The 17,142-nt window shown below is 43.9% G+C and overlaps 1 protein-coding gene across 1 annotated transcript in view; it reads left to right on the top strand.

Moving 5' to 3' along the window:
* The first annotated feature begins 3,311 nt into the window (after nucleotides 1-3,311).
* Nipa1 (NIPA magnesium transporter 1) overlaps nucleotides 3,312-17,142 on the top strand; it is a 44,836-nt gene continuing 31,005 nt past the window's right edge. Inside the window, exon 1 of the mRNA XM_042277191.2 lies at nucleotides 3,312-3,486. Within this exon, the coding sequence (XP_042133125.2) occupies nucleotides 3,327-3,486 (160 nt within the window). The 5' untranslated portion in view covers nucleotides 3,312-3,326. The remainder of the gene's footprint in view (nucleotides 3,487-17,142) is intronic.

Genomic DNA, 17,142 nt, shown 5'->3' with positions numbered 1-17,142 from the left:
CCCTGTGGAAGCCATTCTCATTCAACCTACCCCATTTCACTTCCTGCGGTTCTGCTCCTTCGTTTGCTGGAATTAACCATGAAAGCATTTGCTTATTTCAAGAACTATTATTTGTGCATCTTTTGGGTCTATTTTTCCTGTGCTAGCAGTAGAACCTAGAGACTAGAAAATCACCCTGATACTGAGCTACACCCCCAGATCTTGTTTTGCTTTTTTGAGACACTTTAGTGTCACTGGCCTCAATTTTGCAATAGTCTTGTCTTTGTCTCCTGAGTCCTGGGATTATTCTACTACCCCAGGCTTAAAGTACTTTAAAAAATAATAAGCTAAAATAATGGTATCTTTTGACCATTGTGAATTAAGCTGCAATGAATACTGGTGTGAAAATTTATATGAAATGTCTGCTTTGAAAAAAAAACCATTTATTTTTTCTTTTAATTACATGTGTCTGTGGGGATCATGTGCACTTGAATGGTCAAAAAATAAGCTTAATAAGAATATTAAAAATGATAATGGCTGGGTGGCAGTGGTGCACACCTTTAAACCCAGCACTCAGGAGGCAGATGTAGGTGGATCTCTGTGAGTTTGAGGCCAGCCTGGTCTATAGAGATCCAGGACAGGTACCAAAACTACACAGAGAAACCCTGTCTCAAAAAACCAGAAAAAAAAAAAGATAATGAAGCTGGACATTGTTGTAGAACATTATTTTAAGATGTGTTACATTTGTTTATGCTGTGGTACATTTAATGATGCAAAGATGTGTTGCATTCTTTTATGTTTCATTTGTTTAACTCTGTGAAGCTGTGTTACTGTGCCTGTCTAAAACACCTGATGGTGTAATAAAGAAGTGAATGACCAATATTGAGGCAAAAAAAAAAAGGATAGGTGGGGCTGGCAGGCAGAGAGAATAAATAGAAGGAGAAATCAGAGAGGAGGAAGAAATAGCAAGAGAACAAGGAGAGGAGGATGCTAGGGGCCAGCCACACAGCCACACAGCCAGCCACACAGCCACCCGTCCAGCCACGGAATAAGAGTGAAAGTAAGATACACAGAAGTAAGAAAAGGAAAAGCCCAGAGGCAAAAGGTAGACAGGATACTTTAAAGTTAAGAAAAGCTGGCGAGAAACAAGCCAAGCCAAGGCCAGGCATTCATAATTAAGTATAAGCCTCCATGTGTGATTTATTTGGGAGCTGGGTGGTGGGACCCCCAAAAATCAAAGAACAAAGGGCCAAAAGAGTAAAGAGTAAACAAAACCAACAACAGGGCATGGTGGCACATGTCTTTACATAGAGAAACCCTGTCTTGAAAAACCAAAGCCAAATAATAATAATAATAATAATAATAATAATAATAATAATAATAATAGTAATAATAGGCTGGAGAGATCCCTCAGTAGTTAAGAGTGTGCTGCATTGGTCTTGCAGAAGTTCAGTACCCAGCACCTATGTTAACTCCAGCTCCAGAGGATCCAGCAGCCTCTGCAGGCACATGTTCCACACATACACACATGCATATATAAAAAATATTATTTTTTTTTTAAAAAGCAGGTCCTTCATATAAACTTTCATACCCATGTTCATTATAGCTTAATTCACAGTGGTTACAAGATACAAACAGGGGCTGAGAGCTGGCTTGGCAGTGAAGAGCACTTGCTACTTTTGCAGAGGACCTGGTTTTAGTTTTCAGCACTCATGTGGCTCATAACTATCTGTAACTCTAGTTCTGGGGGAACCAAAGCCCTCTTTTGGCTTCCACACATATCAGGAACACAAGTGGTGCACATACGTAAATGCAGACAAACATACACATAAAACATTTTAAAGAGACATGCAAACAACCCATGTCTTTTAGCAGATGAAACAAATTAACAAAATGCTGCATATGAATATGACCGAACACTACTCAGCCATAAAAAGGAACAAAGTCCTTAAACGTGGTACAATGTGTTTCAACCTTGAATATATACTACAAGAAATAAACTAGTCACGAGGGACATTTATTACAGGATTCCACTTACATGAAATATCCAGATCAGGCAAATTCACAGACATTAATGCTAATTAGAGGCTACCTTGGCTTGGAGTGAGGTGGAAAGGAGAGTGATGGAAACATTTTCAGGGAGAATGGAGATGATGGCGTAGGCACTGCGCACATAGCTAACGCCACTCAACTGCACCTTTAAAAATGGTTAAAATAGTTAGGTCACAAAGCAGGTGACAAAGCGCAGCAGCGCTGATGAATGATTCTATCCCAATAAAACTGACAAGGCTTATTCCGAAGGGTGGTGTTCTCTAGTCTCTGAGTCAGCCTGGCAGTTTGTCCCCAAATAATTATTTTTCCACCCTAGTTCAATGGTTTCATTGTGCCTTTCCTACAAGAATAGCGACTTCTATGGGATAGACTCATTCAGTAGCTTTATTTTATTTTATTTATTTATTTTTTTTCCCGAGACAGGGTTTCTCTGTGTAGCCCTGACTGACCTGGAACTCACTCTGTTGATCATGCTGGCCTTGAACTCAGGGATCCACCTGCCTCTGCCTCCCAGGTGCTAAGATTAAAGGCGCACGCCCCCACAGCCCGGCTAATAAAGGATTTAAAATTAAATTTTCATTACAGCATGATTTAAAATAAAAAACAAAACAAAACCCTTGGAGCAACCTAACAACCAACAACAGCTGAATGGTTTGCTACATCTTTTCATGGACATTACACTGCTATTAAAAAAATAATTGTGTGAGAACGTGGAAATAGATTACTCTGTAACATTCAATAAAAGAGAAAAATTGAGCATTGCCTTTGAAAACGTGGGAAACGCCCACAACACTTAGGTGAGAGTTGGCGGAGTCAAAATAACTTGCTCCTATAATCTTGATGTACTTTATTAAGAATTAAAATTAAATAATACAGTATGAGCACAAGGTCACCGATCCAGAGCTAAGGCAGCGGACCTCCCAGAGGGCCGAGCAGTGTGTAGAATGCATCTCTTTGGTAGCAAGGATCGGAGTTCCAGAGGGACCTGTACAGGTTGGGGACAGTCCGAGGATGTCCGCCCTAGGCCCTGGGCTCTGAGGACTGCAGAGCTCTTTCTGCTCCAGACACTGCACCAGCGCGCTCTACCGAATTATCTCTCAGCTTCCACACAGACCTCAGAAGCCCTTCCGCCCTCAGTCCCGACAGCGTACACCCCAACCACCCCCAGTCCCTCCCCACCCCGCCTTACTTCGCCACCCGACCCCTTGGCTCCGGCTCCCGCCCCGCCCCGCGCCGCTCGCCTCCCAGCCCGTGGGGCGCGGCGCGCACGCGCAGCGGAGGGCGGCGCGGGCGGCATGGGGACTGCGGCGGCGGCTGCGGCGGCCGGGGAGGGGGCGCGCGGCCCGAGCCCCGCCGCCGTGTCGCTCGGCCTGGGCGTGGCCGTGGTGTCGAGCCTAGTGAACGGGTCCACGTTCGTGCTGCAGAAGAAGGGCATTGTGCGCGCTAAAAGGCGAGGTAGGGCGGGCCGAGGCCGGGCCGGGGTCCGCGCTACGCTGCTGCGGGAGCCTGGGAGCGGCGCACGGGCGGGCTCTGCAGGCTGCCCCGCAGGCATCCTCGCTGCGTCCCGCGTGGTCTCTCTCCCTTCTCAGTGGCCGGAGAGGCCTTCTTCAGTCTTTGAGGAGCCCTTCCCAGGACTTCTTGCCCCATTCCTATGCCGGTCCAGTCCTCCACCCCCACCCCGCAGCGGAGCATCGGTACTGGTGCTAGGCTTTGGAGCCCTGCTGCCCAGTGGCCGGCACACTGTCAGGCAGAGATTTCTATTCATAACATCTAGAGGTGGGTGGAGCCAGGCCTGCCTTGCTGTAGCCTGGGCCTGGGGTGCTTTTGGGCGAGCACTTGGTAGTGTGAAGAAGTAAGGGTGTGTGGTGGGCCCGCAGGATGGGCAGGCGCCACTGAGGTGCCCACTCTCACCTTCACTGCAAGGACTGTTCTTCCCAGCGGCTTTTGCCCCGGGGTCCTTAGTTGACTTACCCCTGGTTGACATTTCAACCGTCTGAAGCATGAAGAAACGTAAAACAGGCGTGCAAATGGGCCTGCGAGCATAGCCTGGGTCTACATGTCACCAGATACCACTCCTTTGTGATACAGAAGTGGGATGAGGCACAGAGCCCTTCTTTGTCCCTGTCATGTCATTTGTGTTGAGAGGCCTGTGATAGGCACTGAATGCAAGAGGCAGAATGCTTTGAAGGGGAAAGTAAACATAGCTTTCAGAGAGACCGAGAAAGGCTTGTGGTTGGAGCCACAACCTCAAGAGCTCTAGGGGTAAGGACCTGGCTGCCAGCGTATGGGAAGTAAATACACTTAATAGTTCCGATTCCAGAACACATTTGAAACTTGGACTGACCTGGCTAGGGAGCCAAGGACCTTCAGAAAAGAGACAAAGAACTGACAGTCGAGCGAAAGCTCAAAACTAGCAATCTTTAAAGAAATTAATTTCAAAATGAAAAAAAAATTGCAATTCTAAAACCTAAATCAAACCAAGTATGATTTCCCAAGCATGCAGATGCGTCTCTCATGTACACACATCTGATACACTTGGCAACTACACTTAGGGACTCTGTCCATTTGCACAGGCATCAAGATTGAGCAAAGGTGTTTGTCGTGATGAAAAAGTAAAAAAACACACGTGCCTTTGATGGGACTGTGTGAGAAAGAGTACTTTACCTGTGTGGTCTTCTTGCAAATCCCACGACTCCAGGATAACCCTGAGAGAAACATGACACAAACCACACAAAACTCAGCTGAGAAACATACAAAAATACCTGGCTGGTCTAATCAAGGCTGTGAAATCTGAGGAGCTCTCATAGCCGGAAGGAATCAGAAGACATACCATCAAATGTAAGACATTAGAGGAAAACAAAAGAAATCTGAGTGCAGACTTTAGTTAGAAAAATACATTAATACATTAGTAAGGTAAGCTAATTGGTTAGCAAGAATAAATGTGTTGTTTCAGCTCAGTTTTTGTGTTGCAGGAACTGCTGAATTAAAAAACAAAATGAAACAAGAAACTAAAATTGTTTTTGAGGTCCTGGGCCTAATCCTAAGCACGATATTTTTAAAAGCCAAGAACATGGATGTTTTTATTTATACCTACATACTATGTATTTTTTGTACGTATGTACTTTAGAAAATAGTCTCTCACAGTGTAGCCCGGCTGGTCTCAAACTCATGATCTTCCTGCTTCAACATCCTGAGTATCTGGGATCACAGCTTTGCTCTCCACACACGGGTCCATACTATGCCTTTAAATTAGTAATAAGGTAGAAGTGTAATATTCACTAGTTTCGCATCTCCTCACTTTCTGCCAACCACTCTTGGTGGTAGAAGGCTTTAGTCCATCTACTTTGTTTAACAGATATTTTTGAAACTCTTGTGTTATATACTATTATATATACTGAAGCTACAACCGTTTTAAGATCTATTCTCGACAGCTACAATGGCATGTGTCTAGAATCCCAGCCTGAGTAACATAGCGAGCCTCCCAGCCCCCATAAAATAAAGTAAAAACCAACTCCCCATAATCTTTTACCATATCTACTTAATGACCAACAGAGCTGATAACCATCAGATAACTGACTTGGAAGAGGAGAGGAAAAGGTGGTACATAAGAACTAGAAGGCCAAGTTCTTAGGTTAAGGGAGACTAAACCTTATGGTTTCTTATATCGTAATCAACTATGCTTCCTTAGAAGATCGTACCTTTATAATTGACAGGTGGTAGCACTTCCAGAAAGTCCCAGCTTCAGGGAGGCTAAATGCTAATTGTAGTTCTTCAACGGAGAGGGTTAGGGACCTACTGGCTTTGAAGTTCACCTTTAAAGGACCTTCTCCATGAATGGCCCACTGTAACTCCTAGAGGACTGGAGAGTGCCCTCTGAAGCACAGGTTCAGGATTCAACTCCCTTCGATTCAATGCCTTCGAATGACATGTGAGTGGGATCTGAGCCAAGAGCTCTCACTCATAATATATTTCACAGAGCATTTGTTCAGGACCCCAGAAAAGGCCCAAATGCATATGCTCAAATCCCTTGCTTTATATGGTATGGTATTTTCATATAACTTATGACATCTTCTATTTTTATTTTATACTTAATTTATATTTATACTTCCAATAATCTGTTAATGACTTATAAAACATAAATCAAAGTAAATGTTACTTAAATAGTTGTTACACTTTATGTCATTTAAGGGAATAATGACAAGGAAAAAGTTCATACGTGTTCAGTATGGACTTTTTGTTTGTTTTTGAGACAGGTTGTCATGCATCCCAGGCTGGTCTTTACCTGGTTGCTGAGGATGACCTTGAACTTCTGATCCTCCTGCCTCCGTTTCCCAAATGCTAGGATTATAATTATGGATTACTATGCCCTGTTTATGCAGTGTTGGGGGATCAAACTTGAGATTTCACGCTTGCTAGGCAAGCTCTCTTATCAGCTGAGCTACATCCCAAGCTCTGCAGATGTATTCTTTAAAAGACTTGTTTGAATCATTGTATGTAGAGAGCTAGCTGCCCTGAGTGTCCAGAATTAGAGCCCTATGGAAGTGTGGTTGCCTGCAGAGGACTAGGTAACCTGCAGGTGGGAAGGCAGGTGTGGTACCAACCGTTGGTAGCCTTTTGCTGCTGTGGAAATAGCTGAGATAAACAAATTAAAAAGAGGAGAGGTTTATTTGAACTCACAGTCTTAGAGGTTTTGGTTTGTCGTTTGGGGCCTGTGGCAGCATAGCATATTATGGGTGTTGGAGTGTGCTGACTGAAGCCTGTTCACTGTAGGCAGCCGGCAAGCAGAGAGGAAGAAGAGTCTGACAGCCTCTCTGAAGTATGTGCCAGATAATCCAACTTCCTTTCACTGAGCCCCTTCTAAAGGTTTTCTTTTTCTCCCATTTGTACCATGAGCTAGTAACCAAACTTTCAGCGTCTGGTCCTTTGATGGACATTTAAGGTCCAAACCATAAGACTATCTAAACAGCAACTAGACATTCTCCAAAAATAATATTCATTTCAGAATGTTAAAGAGTACTGTAATGAGCTGGACGGTGGTGGTGCACACCATTAATCCCAGCACTTGGAAGGCAAAGGCAGGTGGATCTCTGAGTTTGAGGCCAGCCTGGGCTACAGAGCAAGTTCCAGGAAAGGTGCCAGAGCTACACAGAGAAACCCTGTCTCAAAAAAAGGAAAGAAAGAAAGAAAAAGAGCACTGTAATGGGACTAGGCATTCCATAGTAAACTCTGAGTATATTCAAGGAGATTTGAGGCACGGGAGTGTGGTAAGGGAGTGTGGAGGGAGTGGGGGGTGGTAAGGCAGAAAGGGAGAAATTTCCACATAGTATAGGGTTCATTGGTCTTGGGAATTTTGGCAAGTGTTGATGTCAGCTCATTGATAGAGGAGCCCTTGCTGGTAGTATTCTGTCTGGAGAAAGCATCTCTGAATTGAGGTGGTCTTAATGTTGAAAATAAATGGTATTGACTAAGTGTGGTGGTGCATGCTTGTAATCCTACTACTTAGGAAGTTGAACCAGCGGGATTATTTGAAGCTGACCTGGGCTACATAGTTCCAGGCTAGACTGGGATGTGTGTGTATCGAGACCTGTCTCATAAAGCCAAATACATAAGTGATTAGGAAAAGAAGAGAAGCTGTATTGCCCAGGTTTGTGACGAGGAATCTCTGGTGGGACTTGAGAAAATCCTTGAGAAGGCACTTACCTCAAACAGGTAGGCATGAGCCAGCTCCAGTTCTGTTTGAGTCTGATAAGAACAAATTCTTGGTATCCATAGCTTTCAGAGTGATAGCCAGTTAGAGGAGGGACAGAGGCTGGTTGTCACTGAGGGACTGTACACGAGGGATGGTGATAAAAAGAGACCAAGGCTGCCTGGAAACCAAACTCAGAAAAGGCGGCTACTCAAAACTCACTGAGGGTGCTTCATAATTAGTCACCGAAATCTCTACAGGATGCTGTAGACCAGCAACAGCTGGTTGCTCTTTTAAAACCAAGACCGCAATCGAATTCTACCTTATACTCACAAGAATAGCTGCCAGTGAGGAAATGCAAAACAAGTATTGGCCAGGAATAGAGAATTTAAAACTCTTGTGTATTGCTAGTGGGGATGTAAAACGATGCTGCTGCTTTGGAACATAGCACGTTTGTTCCTCAAAGTGTTAAATATAGAATTACCATTTGATCCAGCAGTTCTACTTCTTGGATTGTGCAAAGACCTCGGATATTCTGGCCATGCCTAGAGGAAGTGGAAGCAGGGACTCAAAGGAGTTTTGTTTTTTGTTTGTAAAAGTAGTATTCTCAGAGCCCACAGATGGGAGTGACTCAGCCCATTAACTGATAGTAGTGTGCTAGTGGGTTTTCTGTTACCGTACCAAGTACCTGTGATGATTTAATAAGAGAAAGTTTGCTTTGACTCATAATTTTGGAAGTTTCATTTCACTTACCTCAAGCAGGAGCCTGGAAGAGAAAGATGGAAAAAGGAAGGACCCAGAGTTCCGCAGTCTCCTTCAAGGGCATGACCTGAATGACTTAAGACCACCCACTAGCCCTGTGTGTTACTGGCTCTGCTACCTTCCAACCATGCTACAAGCTGCGGACTAAGCCTTGAACACGTGACCCTTTGAAGGATACTATAGACCCACACTTGAGATGACAAAATGTAGTTGAGTATCCTTCAGCCTTTAAAAAGGACATTTTGACACATAATAGCTTAGATGAATCTTGAGGACATTCTGCTAAGTGAAATAAACCTGTCTTAAAAGGACACTATTGTATGATTCTATTTATATGAGGTCCTCAGAGCAGTTCAAATTTATGGACAGATGGAAAGCATACTAATGGTTACCCCCTAGAGTGGCATAAGAGAAGAATGGGGAGTAGGCCCAGGGTATAGATGGATTTTTCTGTCCCACCAGCCAGCTCCCAAATAACCACATGGAGACTTCTTATTAATTATGAAAGCTTGACCCATAGCTCAGGCTTGTTTCTAACTAGCTCTTATAACTTAAATTAACCCATTTCTGTTAATTTACTTTCTGCCTCGTGGCTTTATTACCTTTACTCTGTACTGCCCATGCTGCTTTCCTGCTTCCTCCATGTCTAACTGGTGATTCTGCCTTCTTCTTCCCCTCATTCTCTCTGCCCTGAAACTCCTGCCTAGCTATTGGCTGCTTAGCTTTTTATTAAATCAGTCACAGTGACATATCTTCACACAGTATAAAGGAATATTCCACAACACCAGAATTCCAGGTTAGCAGCATTTTAGAGATGAGTTATTGCTACTATTATTATTATTACTGTTTTGGTTTTTTGAGACAGGTTTCTCTGTGTAGCTCTGGCTGTCCTAGAAACTCATGCTGTAGACCAGGCTGGCCTCAACTCAAGATCTGCCTGCTTCTGCCGCCTGAGTGCTGGGATTAAAGGTGTGCACCACCACTGCTCGCCGAGATGAGTTACTGTTGACCAGCAGTACTATTGTTCTTTACCCTACTGAACTGTACACTAGAAACTAGTTATGGTGATATATTAGTTACTTTTCTTGTTCCTGTGAACATCTGCCTGACAGGAAGCATCCTAAGGGAGGGCAGTTTCAGTTCACAGTTGAAGGAGCTCCAGTCTGTTGTCCTAGGGAGGGCCTGGGCAGAGTCTTGGCTATCCTGGAACTTACTTTCTGTAGACCAAGCTGACCTCGAACTCACAGAGATCCTCCTGCCTCTGCCTCTGTCTCCCCAGTGCTGGGATTAAAGGCGTGTACCACCATTGCCTAGCTGCCTTGAGATTTTTTTCAGTACAGCCTATTTCCTGTTCATTCTCTGCTTCATGATTTTGGATGAGATGTGACCAGCTGGCTTCCTGCTCTTGGGGGTCTTCCCTGTGATGATGGACTATATCCGTCTAACTGTAACTGGAAGCCAAAATAAGTGTTCCCTTCCTTACAGTGCTTTTTGCCACATGTGTGGTCACAGTCATGAGGAAAGAAACTAAGCTGTGATGAACTGTACCCTCAAGTTGGGAGGCACAAGAAACCCTTTCCTTAAGTTGCGTTTATCGGGGTGTTTTATCACAGTAATTAGAGAAGGAACTAAGGAAATTAATACTGGAGTGGAGCTATTGGCACTGTGCAAAATGCATCCCATAAACATTCCTGTAGTGGTATTTTTTTGTTTTAATTTTTTTGGAGACAGTCAAGGTCTCACATATATATCTTGGGTTTGCCTCAAACTCAATATGAAGTTAAGGGTGACTTTGAACTTCTGATTCTCCTACTTCTACCCACCCGGTGCCCTCACAGCAGGTTTACTCCATAGTCAACAGTCCTTACACTGTCTTCTGAAACTCAAGACAATTTTTAAAACTTTGAGTTCATATAAAAACATTTTTTAAAAAAAGAAAGAAAGAAAATGGGCCCTTGAGATGACTCATCAGGTAAAGGTGCTTGCGTCACAAGTCTGTTGGCCTGAGTTTGATCCCTGGAATCTCTGCAGAGACGGAATGAGCGATCCAGCTCCACATAGTTGTGCTCTGACATCCACATTCAGGTTGCGGCATGTGCTACCCCCCCCCCATCACATATACACAGACACATACAATACAATACAATACAATACAATACAATACAATACAATACAATACAATACAATACAATACAATAAAAACCAAGGCACATACTTACACAATAACACAGAATAAATAACTTCATCTCCAAAAGGAAGGTGTAGGGACATAGCAAGAGAAGGCTGGGCACAGAGCAAGATTCATCCCAGATGGGCCACATAACAAATTCTGCTCCTCCATGAACTGCTGAGCCTCATGCTAGGATCACCTAGGCCCCAGTGACAACGTTAGCAAGACCGCCCCTCCAGCTCTGCCCCCAACAGCACATGTGACTTCTCTCCTGCAGGTTCCACTTAGTGCCTGCAGCTTGAGTTGGCAGATATTCCATAGTCATGGCATTTCCAGCATTCTGGGGTCTTCATTGTAACCTCCCACCTTTGTGCAGTAGCCTCTCAGAGTTCTTACAGGGTAGCTGAGCAATTGAGAAAATGTACCACAGGCTTGCCCACAGACCAGTCTGGTGGGGCATTTTATTAATTGAGGTTCCCCCTTCCACAATTACTCTAGTTTGTTTTGAGTTGACACAAAACCAGCCAGCACAATGACCCCTTGTTGACATAATGCACACAAACTCATCACTGTTAAAACATAACCTTTTCTTGTTCCCAAGATGTTGTATTAATATCAGCATCACAATATAAGACATACTCCAAACTTTAAAAGTTCCAGTCTTTAAAGTTCAGCTTCTTTAAAGCAAAGTCACCTTCAACATTCAAAACCACTCCAGAATAGCCAGAGTTTCTCCAGAATATCCAAAGTCTCTCTAAAATTCTAAAATCCCTTAACTGCAGACTTATAAAAACAGACAGACAAATGCCTTCTACTCTAAGAGGGACTAACAGGGGCATAGTCACAATCAAACCTTGCTAAACTAAACTCCAACAGTGTCACTAGTTCACTGTTCCATGTCTGGGCTTCATTCAGAACTGTTCATTCTGGACTCCTGTACTGGACCACTTCTCCCTCTCCATCCTCTGCAGCACAGGCAGCTTGTCTCCTGGTTCATGCACGCTCCACCCACAGCTGCTGCTGTCCTTCATGGTCAGACATGAAGGACAGCATACACAGTCTTTTTTTTTTAAGTTTATTTCTTAATGATTTGTTTATTTTATATATATTGGTGTTTTGCTTGCTGTATGCCTCTGTGAGAGTGTCAGATCCCCTGGAACTAGAGTTAGAGACAGCTGTGAGCTGCCATGTAGGTGCTGGGAATTGAACCCAGGTCCTCTGGAAGAACAACCAGTGCTCTTAACCACTGAGCCATCTCTCCAGCCCTGGTACTATCATGTTTGAAAAGCTGGAGTCTCCTGCTGCAGCTAGACTAAACTTTCACCAATAGCTTCTCCTGGGCTCTCTTGGGGGACTCTGACCTGGCCACATGGTGCCAGTCCTGATTTTCTCTCTGTGACCACTTCAGTCCTGGACCTTCTACTGCTTCGCCTTCACTGGTGACCTTTCCTGGCTGTTCTCGAGGGACTTCAGGCCTGGCACACAGTGCTAAGCCTCAGCTGCTCTCCATGACCCTTCCATGCCTTCATAACCAGGAAATACCCCCAGACTTAAATATCCTCATTGGTGCTGGGGTCTTCTTAATTTCTCAGTTCCAGCTGAACAGCATCCATTGTCCCAGTGGAGCAAAACTTTCACTTCAGTGGTTCTGGTCTCTTCTTAACCACAGCTGATTCTTCAGTATAAGATGAATAGAACCAAAGATTCTTAATTCAGAATATCACATGACTGCCCTTAATCGTCTTTGCTTCCTTCTGAAACTTCAAAAGCTGGGCTTCCATCATGTGCTTCTCTCTCATCATTCCTGTCTCACTCCCACATCAGTCCAGTCCTCTCTCAGCCCAACGCTCCAAACTCTATTCCCAGTCCTTCCAAAACCAACATGGTCATAGGACTGTCACAACAAGAAGCTGGAGACAGGAATGAAGCAGGCGCCATTGACAAGTGCTGCTTACTGGCCTGCTCAGCTTGTTTTCTTACATAACCCAGGACCGCCTGTCCAGAGGTGGCACCACCCACAATGGACTGGACCCTCCCATATCAATCATTAATCAAAAAAAACGCCCTACAGACTTGGCTACAGGCAATCTGATGGAGGTATTTGTCTCTATTGAGATGCCTCTTCCCAGATGTCTCTATCATGTGTACAGTTGACAAAAATAAAAAAAAATAACCAAACAAAAATGACCTACAACACTGACTAAGTTGGAACAAACAGAAAAATCTCTAACATTCATTTTTGTGGCTTCCTATTCTTGTCCAAGCCAGAGAATCTGTAAGTGATAGAGGACAAGAATCGACTGGGAAGAGAAATATGGGTAAGGCTTGAACAGGTACCCTGATGGTGTCACGCCTGTGACTAGGAGTTTTAGTGACAGTTTCCTTTGAGGATGAAATTGAAGAAATCCAGTGTAAGTTTTAAAACAAGATAGGGAACACAGGCTCCATGGAGCCCCTTGATGAAGGAGGAGAAAGGAATCTGGGTAGTGACCTGGGTAGGGCACCTGGCACAGATGGGTGGACGTACACAGCTGTGTACACATTTTACTCTTAGACTGAGTGTCTCTGGGATATGTTCAGGGGCTTTACCAACTGTAAGTTTGGGACATGGATCAGATGCATAAGAGCTTCATGGTTGGGGAAGGTCTGTCATAATGCTCATGTGTAGGAAAAAAAACCTGTAAATGTGATATTGGCTTAAAAGGTGAGAGTGACCTAAATACCAATGGAAGCTCAGATGGAGAATAATAAGGCATGGAAGCTGGGAATTTAGTAGAACTCTTTGTTGAAAGGACTGCCAAAACCTGTCACATCCTTATTTCTAGGTTCCTAGTATCCCAGTTTTCCCCCAACTTTGGTAGTAGTACCATTTTTGAATCATTAATAACATTTATCCTCTGAAGGTCATTGATGTTGAGAATGCCAGGGTAGAGACAGTGAAGAGCCCAGGAAACCATTGCCCTTGTCAAGGACAACATTGGGCCAGTTCTCATTATAGAAGGTTATTGGGGTTTGAATGTGAAATGCCCCATGTCAGGTGTTTTGTCACTTGGTCACCAGCTTTTGAAGCTGTTTTTAATATCGTGAGACCTTTAGGAAGTAGACCCTTGCTGGCAGAGGCCACTATGAGCAGGTTGCCTTAGGGTTTCTTCTATTGCCATGAAGAGACACCATGGCCACAGCAGCTTTTATAAAGGAAAACATTTAATTGGGGTTACAGTGTTAGAAGTTTAGTCTGTTATCATCATGGCAGGATATGGCAGCATACAAGCAGACATGGTGCTGGAGAAGGAGCTGAGAGTTCTACATCCCAATCTGTAGGGAACAGGAAATGAACTGAGTCTACACTGAGTGTAGGAAACCTCAAAGCCCACAGTAACACACTTCCTCCAACAAGGCCACACCTCCTAATAGTGCCACTTCCTATGAGCTTATGGGGACCAGTTATATTGAAACTGGCACACAGGTCTCGTGGGTTTTCAATCTGGCCCCACTTCCGTCCACTCCCTGCTTTCTGACTGCAGACACAGTGTGACCAGCTAGCGCACACTGCTGCTGCTATGCTCTCCTATCTGTGTGGACTGTGTCCCCTCTTAAAACAAGAGCCAGAATAAACCTTTGCTCAGTTTGTGTCTGTTTCAGTGATAAATATGACCATGTGGTTCTTCAGCCTTTAGACCTGATTTCCATGAAGTATATGAAAGAGTGTGAGACTTCAGGCCAGCGAAGCTCTGAAATGCTATTGGTTGAGCTCAATAGGTTGTTTTTGTGATGGGTCAGAAGCCCAGGATGCTGAAAGACAATATACAGTGGATACCTAGCTCATGAACTTTCAAAGGGGGATATAGACTCTCCTGGGAACTGAGCTAGAAATGTGTTACATTTGGTTAAAGCAGCTGGCTATGTTCTGCCCATGATCTAAGAATTTAAGTGCAGCTGAATTCAAAAGTAATGGAATAATTTGCTTGGCAGAGGAAATTATAAGTGTTTAGGCTGTATGGTTACTGGTGAGTGTTCTTTTCCAGGTCTATAGTGAGCAAAAGAGTGGAGCAGAAAAGTATGAACAGTTTGGCTAGGAAAGGGGTATGAGTTTAAAGTCCAGTCTTAAGCATCTGGAATTGTTAGAGTTTAGCAGCATTAAAGACAAGCCTGGTGTTCTGCACCAGGATAATAAGCAAAGGTGCTTGGATGGCGAGCCTGTACTCAGGGCTGATTTGGACCCTTTTAGGAGGAGACCTGGGAGTCTCAAATGTTCAGAAAGTTTAGGATCCCAATGGTATTTGGTTTGTGCTTTCTCTGGTAGGACTACATATTAAATATTACCTACATATTGTACAGTGGCTTCTTGTGACCAACTTAGGTCCCTATGATCTTTTTCTAGTGCTGTAGTGGAAACATGGAAGCTGTTCCTGAATCTTTGAGGAGGGCTGGATACTTTGGCTACTTCTACCCTTCTGTTAATGATTGTTTAACAGAATACAGTATATACAAAGTATGTATATAGGGCCACTTCCTCTGTACCAATTGGTGGTGGGCTTCTAAAGGGTAGTTGTTTCTGGTAGGACAAAGCCAGAAATGAGAGGAGTTGGTGAGGTTGGCCACCTTATTTAAAATGCTAACTAGGGTGGCTTATTCCAATAGAAAAAGGAGCAGGAGAAATTATTCTATGTTGCATGAATCCTAAATGGTCTTATAATAAAAACCTGGAGCCAGATATTGGGGTAAGTGCTGAAAGATCAGAGAGACAAAGGAACAAGCCACTAGAGAAACTTCTCAACACTACCGAATCCTCAGGCCGAATGGAAGGCGGGATCCTACCTCCACAAATCCTCTAACTGAAAGCCTCTGAGTCCTCAGCCAAAAGAGGGCCCTTTCCTGTCTCCTCATGCCTTATATGCCTTTCTCTGCCTAGCCATTTCACTTTCTTCCTAGTGCTGGGATTAATGGCATGTGTGCTTCCCAAACAGAGGTAGCAAAGGCATGAGATCCCAAGTGCTGGGATTAAAGATGTGTAACTCCCAAGTACTAGGATTAAAGGTGTGTGCCACCACTGCCTGGCTCTGTTTCTCTCCTAGACTGAATCAATCTCATGGTGTCCAGGGTGGCATTGAACTCAATGAGATCCAGATGGGTCGGGAGTGTAACTCCCGAGTGCTAGGATTAAAAATATGTGCGACCACTGCCTGGCCTCTATGTTTAATATAGTGGCTGACTCTGTCCCCAGATTTTCAGGCAAGCTTTATTTAATACACAATATCACCACAATTCTATCTGTCTTAGAGCACACAAGCTCTTATGCATTGGTTCAGGGTTATGATTCCTATAGACAGACTGGGAGCATTTCAGAATGCCTGAGTGAGTGGTCATCAGGGTGTTACTTACCTATGTTCGTTGAAGAAAGGTGGAGATAGTTGATTGTCTCAAAGTCTTCATATGGGACTTCTTGGTTGAGGTTACTAATTTTATCCTGGAGACAGATCCCAGTTGATGATTTCTAGAAATTTGACAGCCTTGAGAGTACTTAGGACAGCCATGAGAGTACATAGACGGCAAGGTCCTTTCTATAGAGGACCAATAATTTCATTGGTTCTTCTTTCCAGGTTTTATGGAGGATCTGGTCCTCGGGGACTACAATTTTTGTGGCCAAGTCTTTGGAACTGGGTATAATTTTGTTTCTACTTTCCTGTAGGCCCTAGGTTTAAATATAACATATGTAATTATGTATTATTAAATATTACATATTGTGATTGGCCTCAGGATATAAGACTAAAAGGCCTTCCCTGTCACTCACAGGGACTGAGGCTGGCGTTAAGAGTTTGGAGCTATTCCAGGTCTCATGAGGGCAATGGACAATAGCTTTAGTCATTTTTTTAAAAAAAGAGGTTTCTTGACAAAGTTTTGTTAGGATCAGTTTAATATTTTGGTCTTTGAAATTTGCCAGAGAGCTGTGGCCTTCATGGAGTATAGATAGTTTTTAGTTAACAGGGAATTCAATATAGACCAGGTCTTCTCTGATATAAAAGACAGTCCGTTGTGCTCTGTAATGAGTATGAAGGCAAAGCCTTGGGTACTTTCTTGTAGAAGGCCTTTTGCCCCTTTTGCAGCCTTTGCAGTCCTAGTGGGGAAAGTATGGGTCCTGCCAGTGACCGTGTCTACCAACATCAACAGATTCCTGAAGCTGGCTCCAGAGGGCACTTTTGTTTTCTAGTCCTTCCTTGTATAAGTGCGTCACATGGGAATTGGCTCAAGGAGTCCAGAGGACAGTTGTTCTGTATGCAGACAGCATGGGCTTCAGACACCGTGACAGTCAGTCTTCTTCTCTGGAACAGTTAAATTACCATGCCCAAAGTGGCATCTCTCCTGACTCATGTATTCCCTTGATTATTTTCTACTGTAGGGTCTGGAGTAATAGTATTTTATTCCCCACAGAGACTCATGATTCCCTGTGGTTGTTCTCTTTGACAGCCCATTCCAACTCCTGGGGTATACACCC

The sequence above is a fragment of the Peromyscus maniculatus genome, chromosome 1, assembly GCF_049852395.1.
Source record: "Peromyscus maniculatus bairdii isolate BWxNUB_F1_BW_parent chromosome 1, HU_Pman_BW_mat_3.1, whole genome shotgun sequence".
Classification (NCBI taxonomy): domain Eukaryota; kingdom Metazoa; phylum Chordata; class Mammalia; order Rodentia; family Cricetidae; genus Peromyscus; species Peromyscus maniculatus.
Note: the sequence above shows the minus strand (reverse complement) of the source record. Positions and strands in the feature narration are given on the sequence as shown.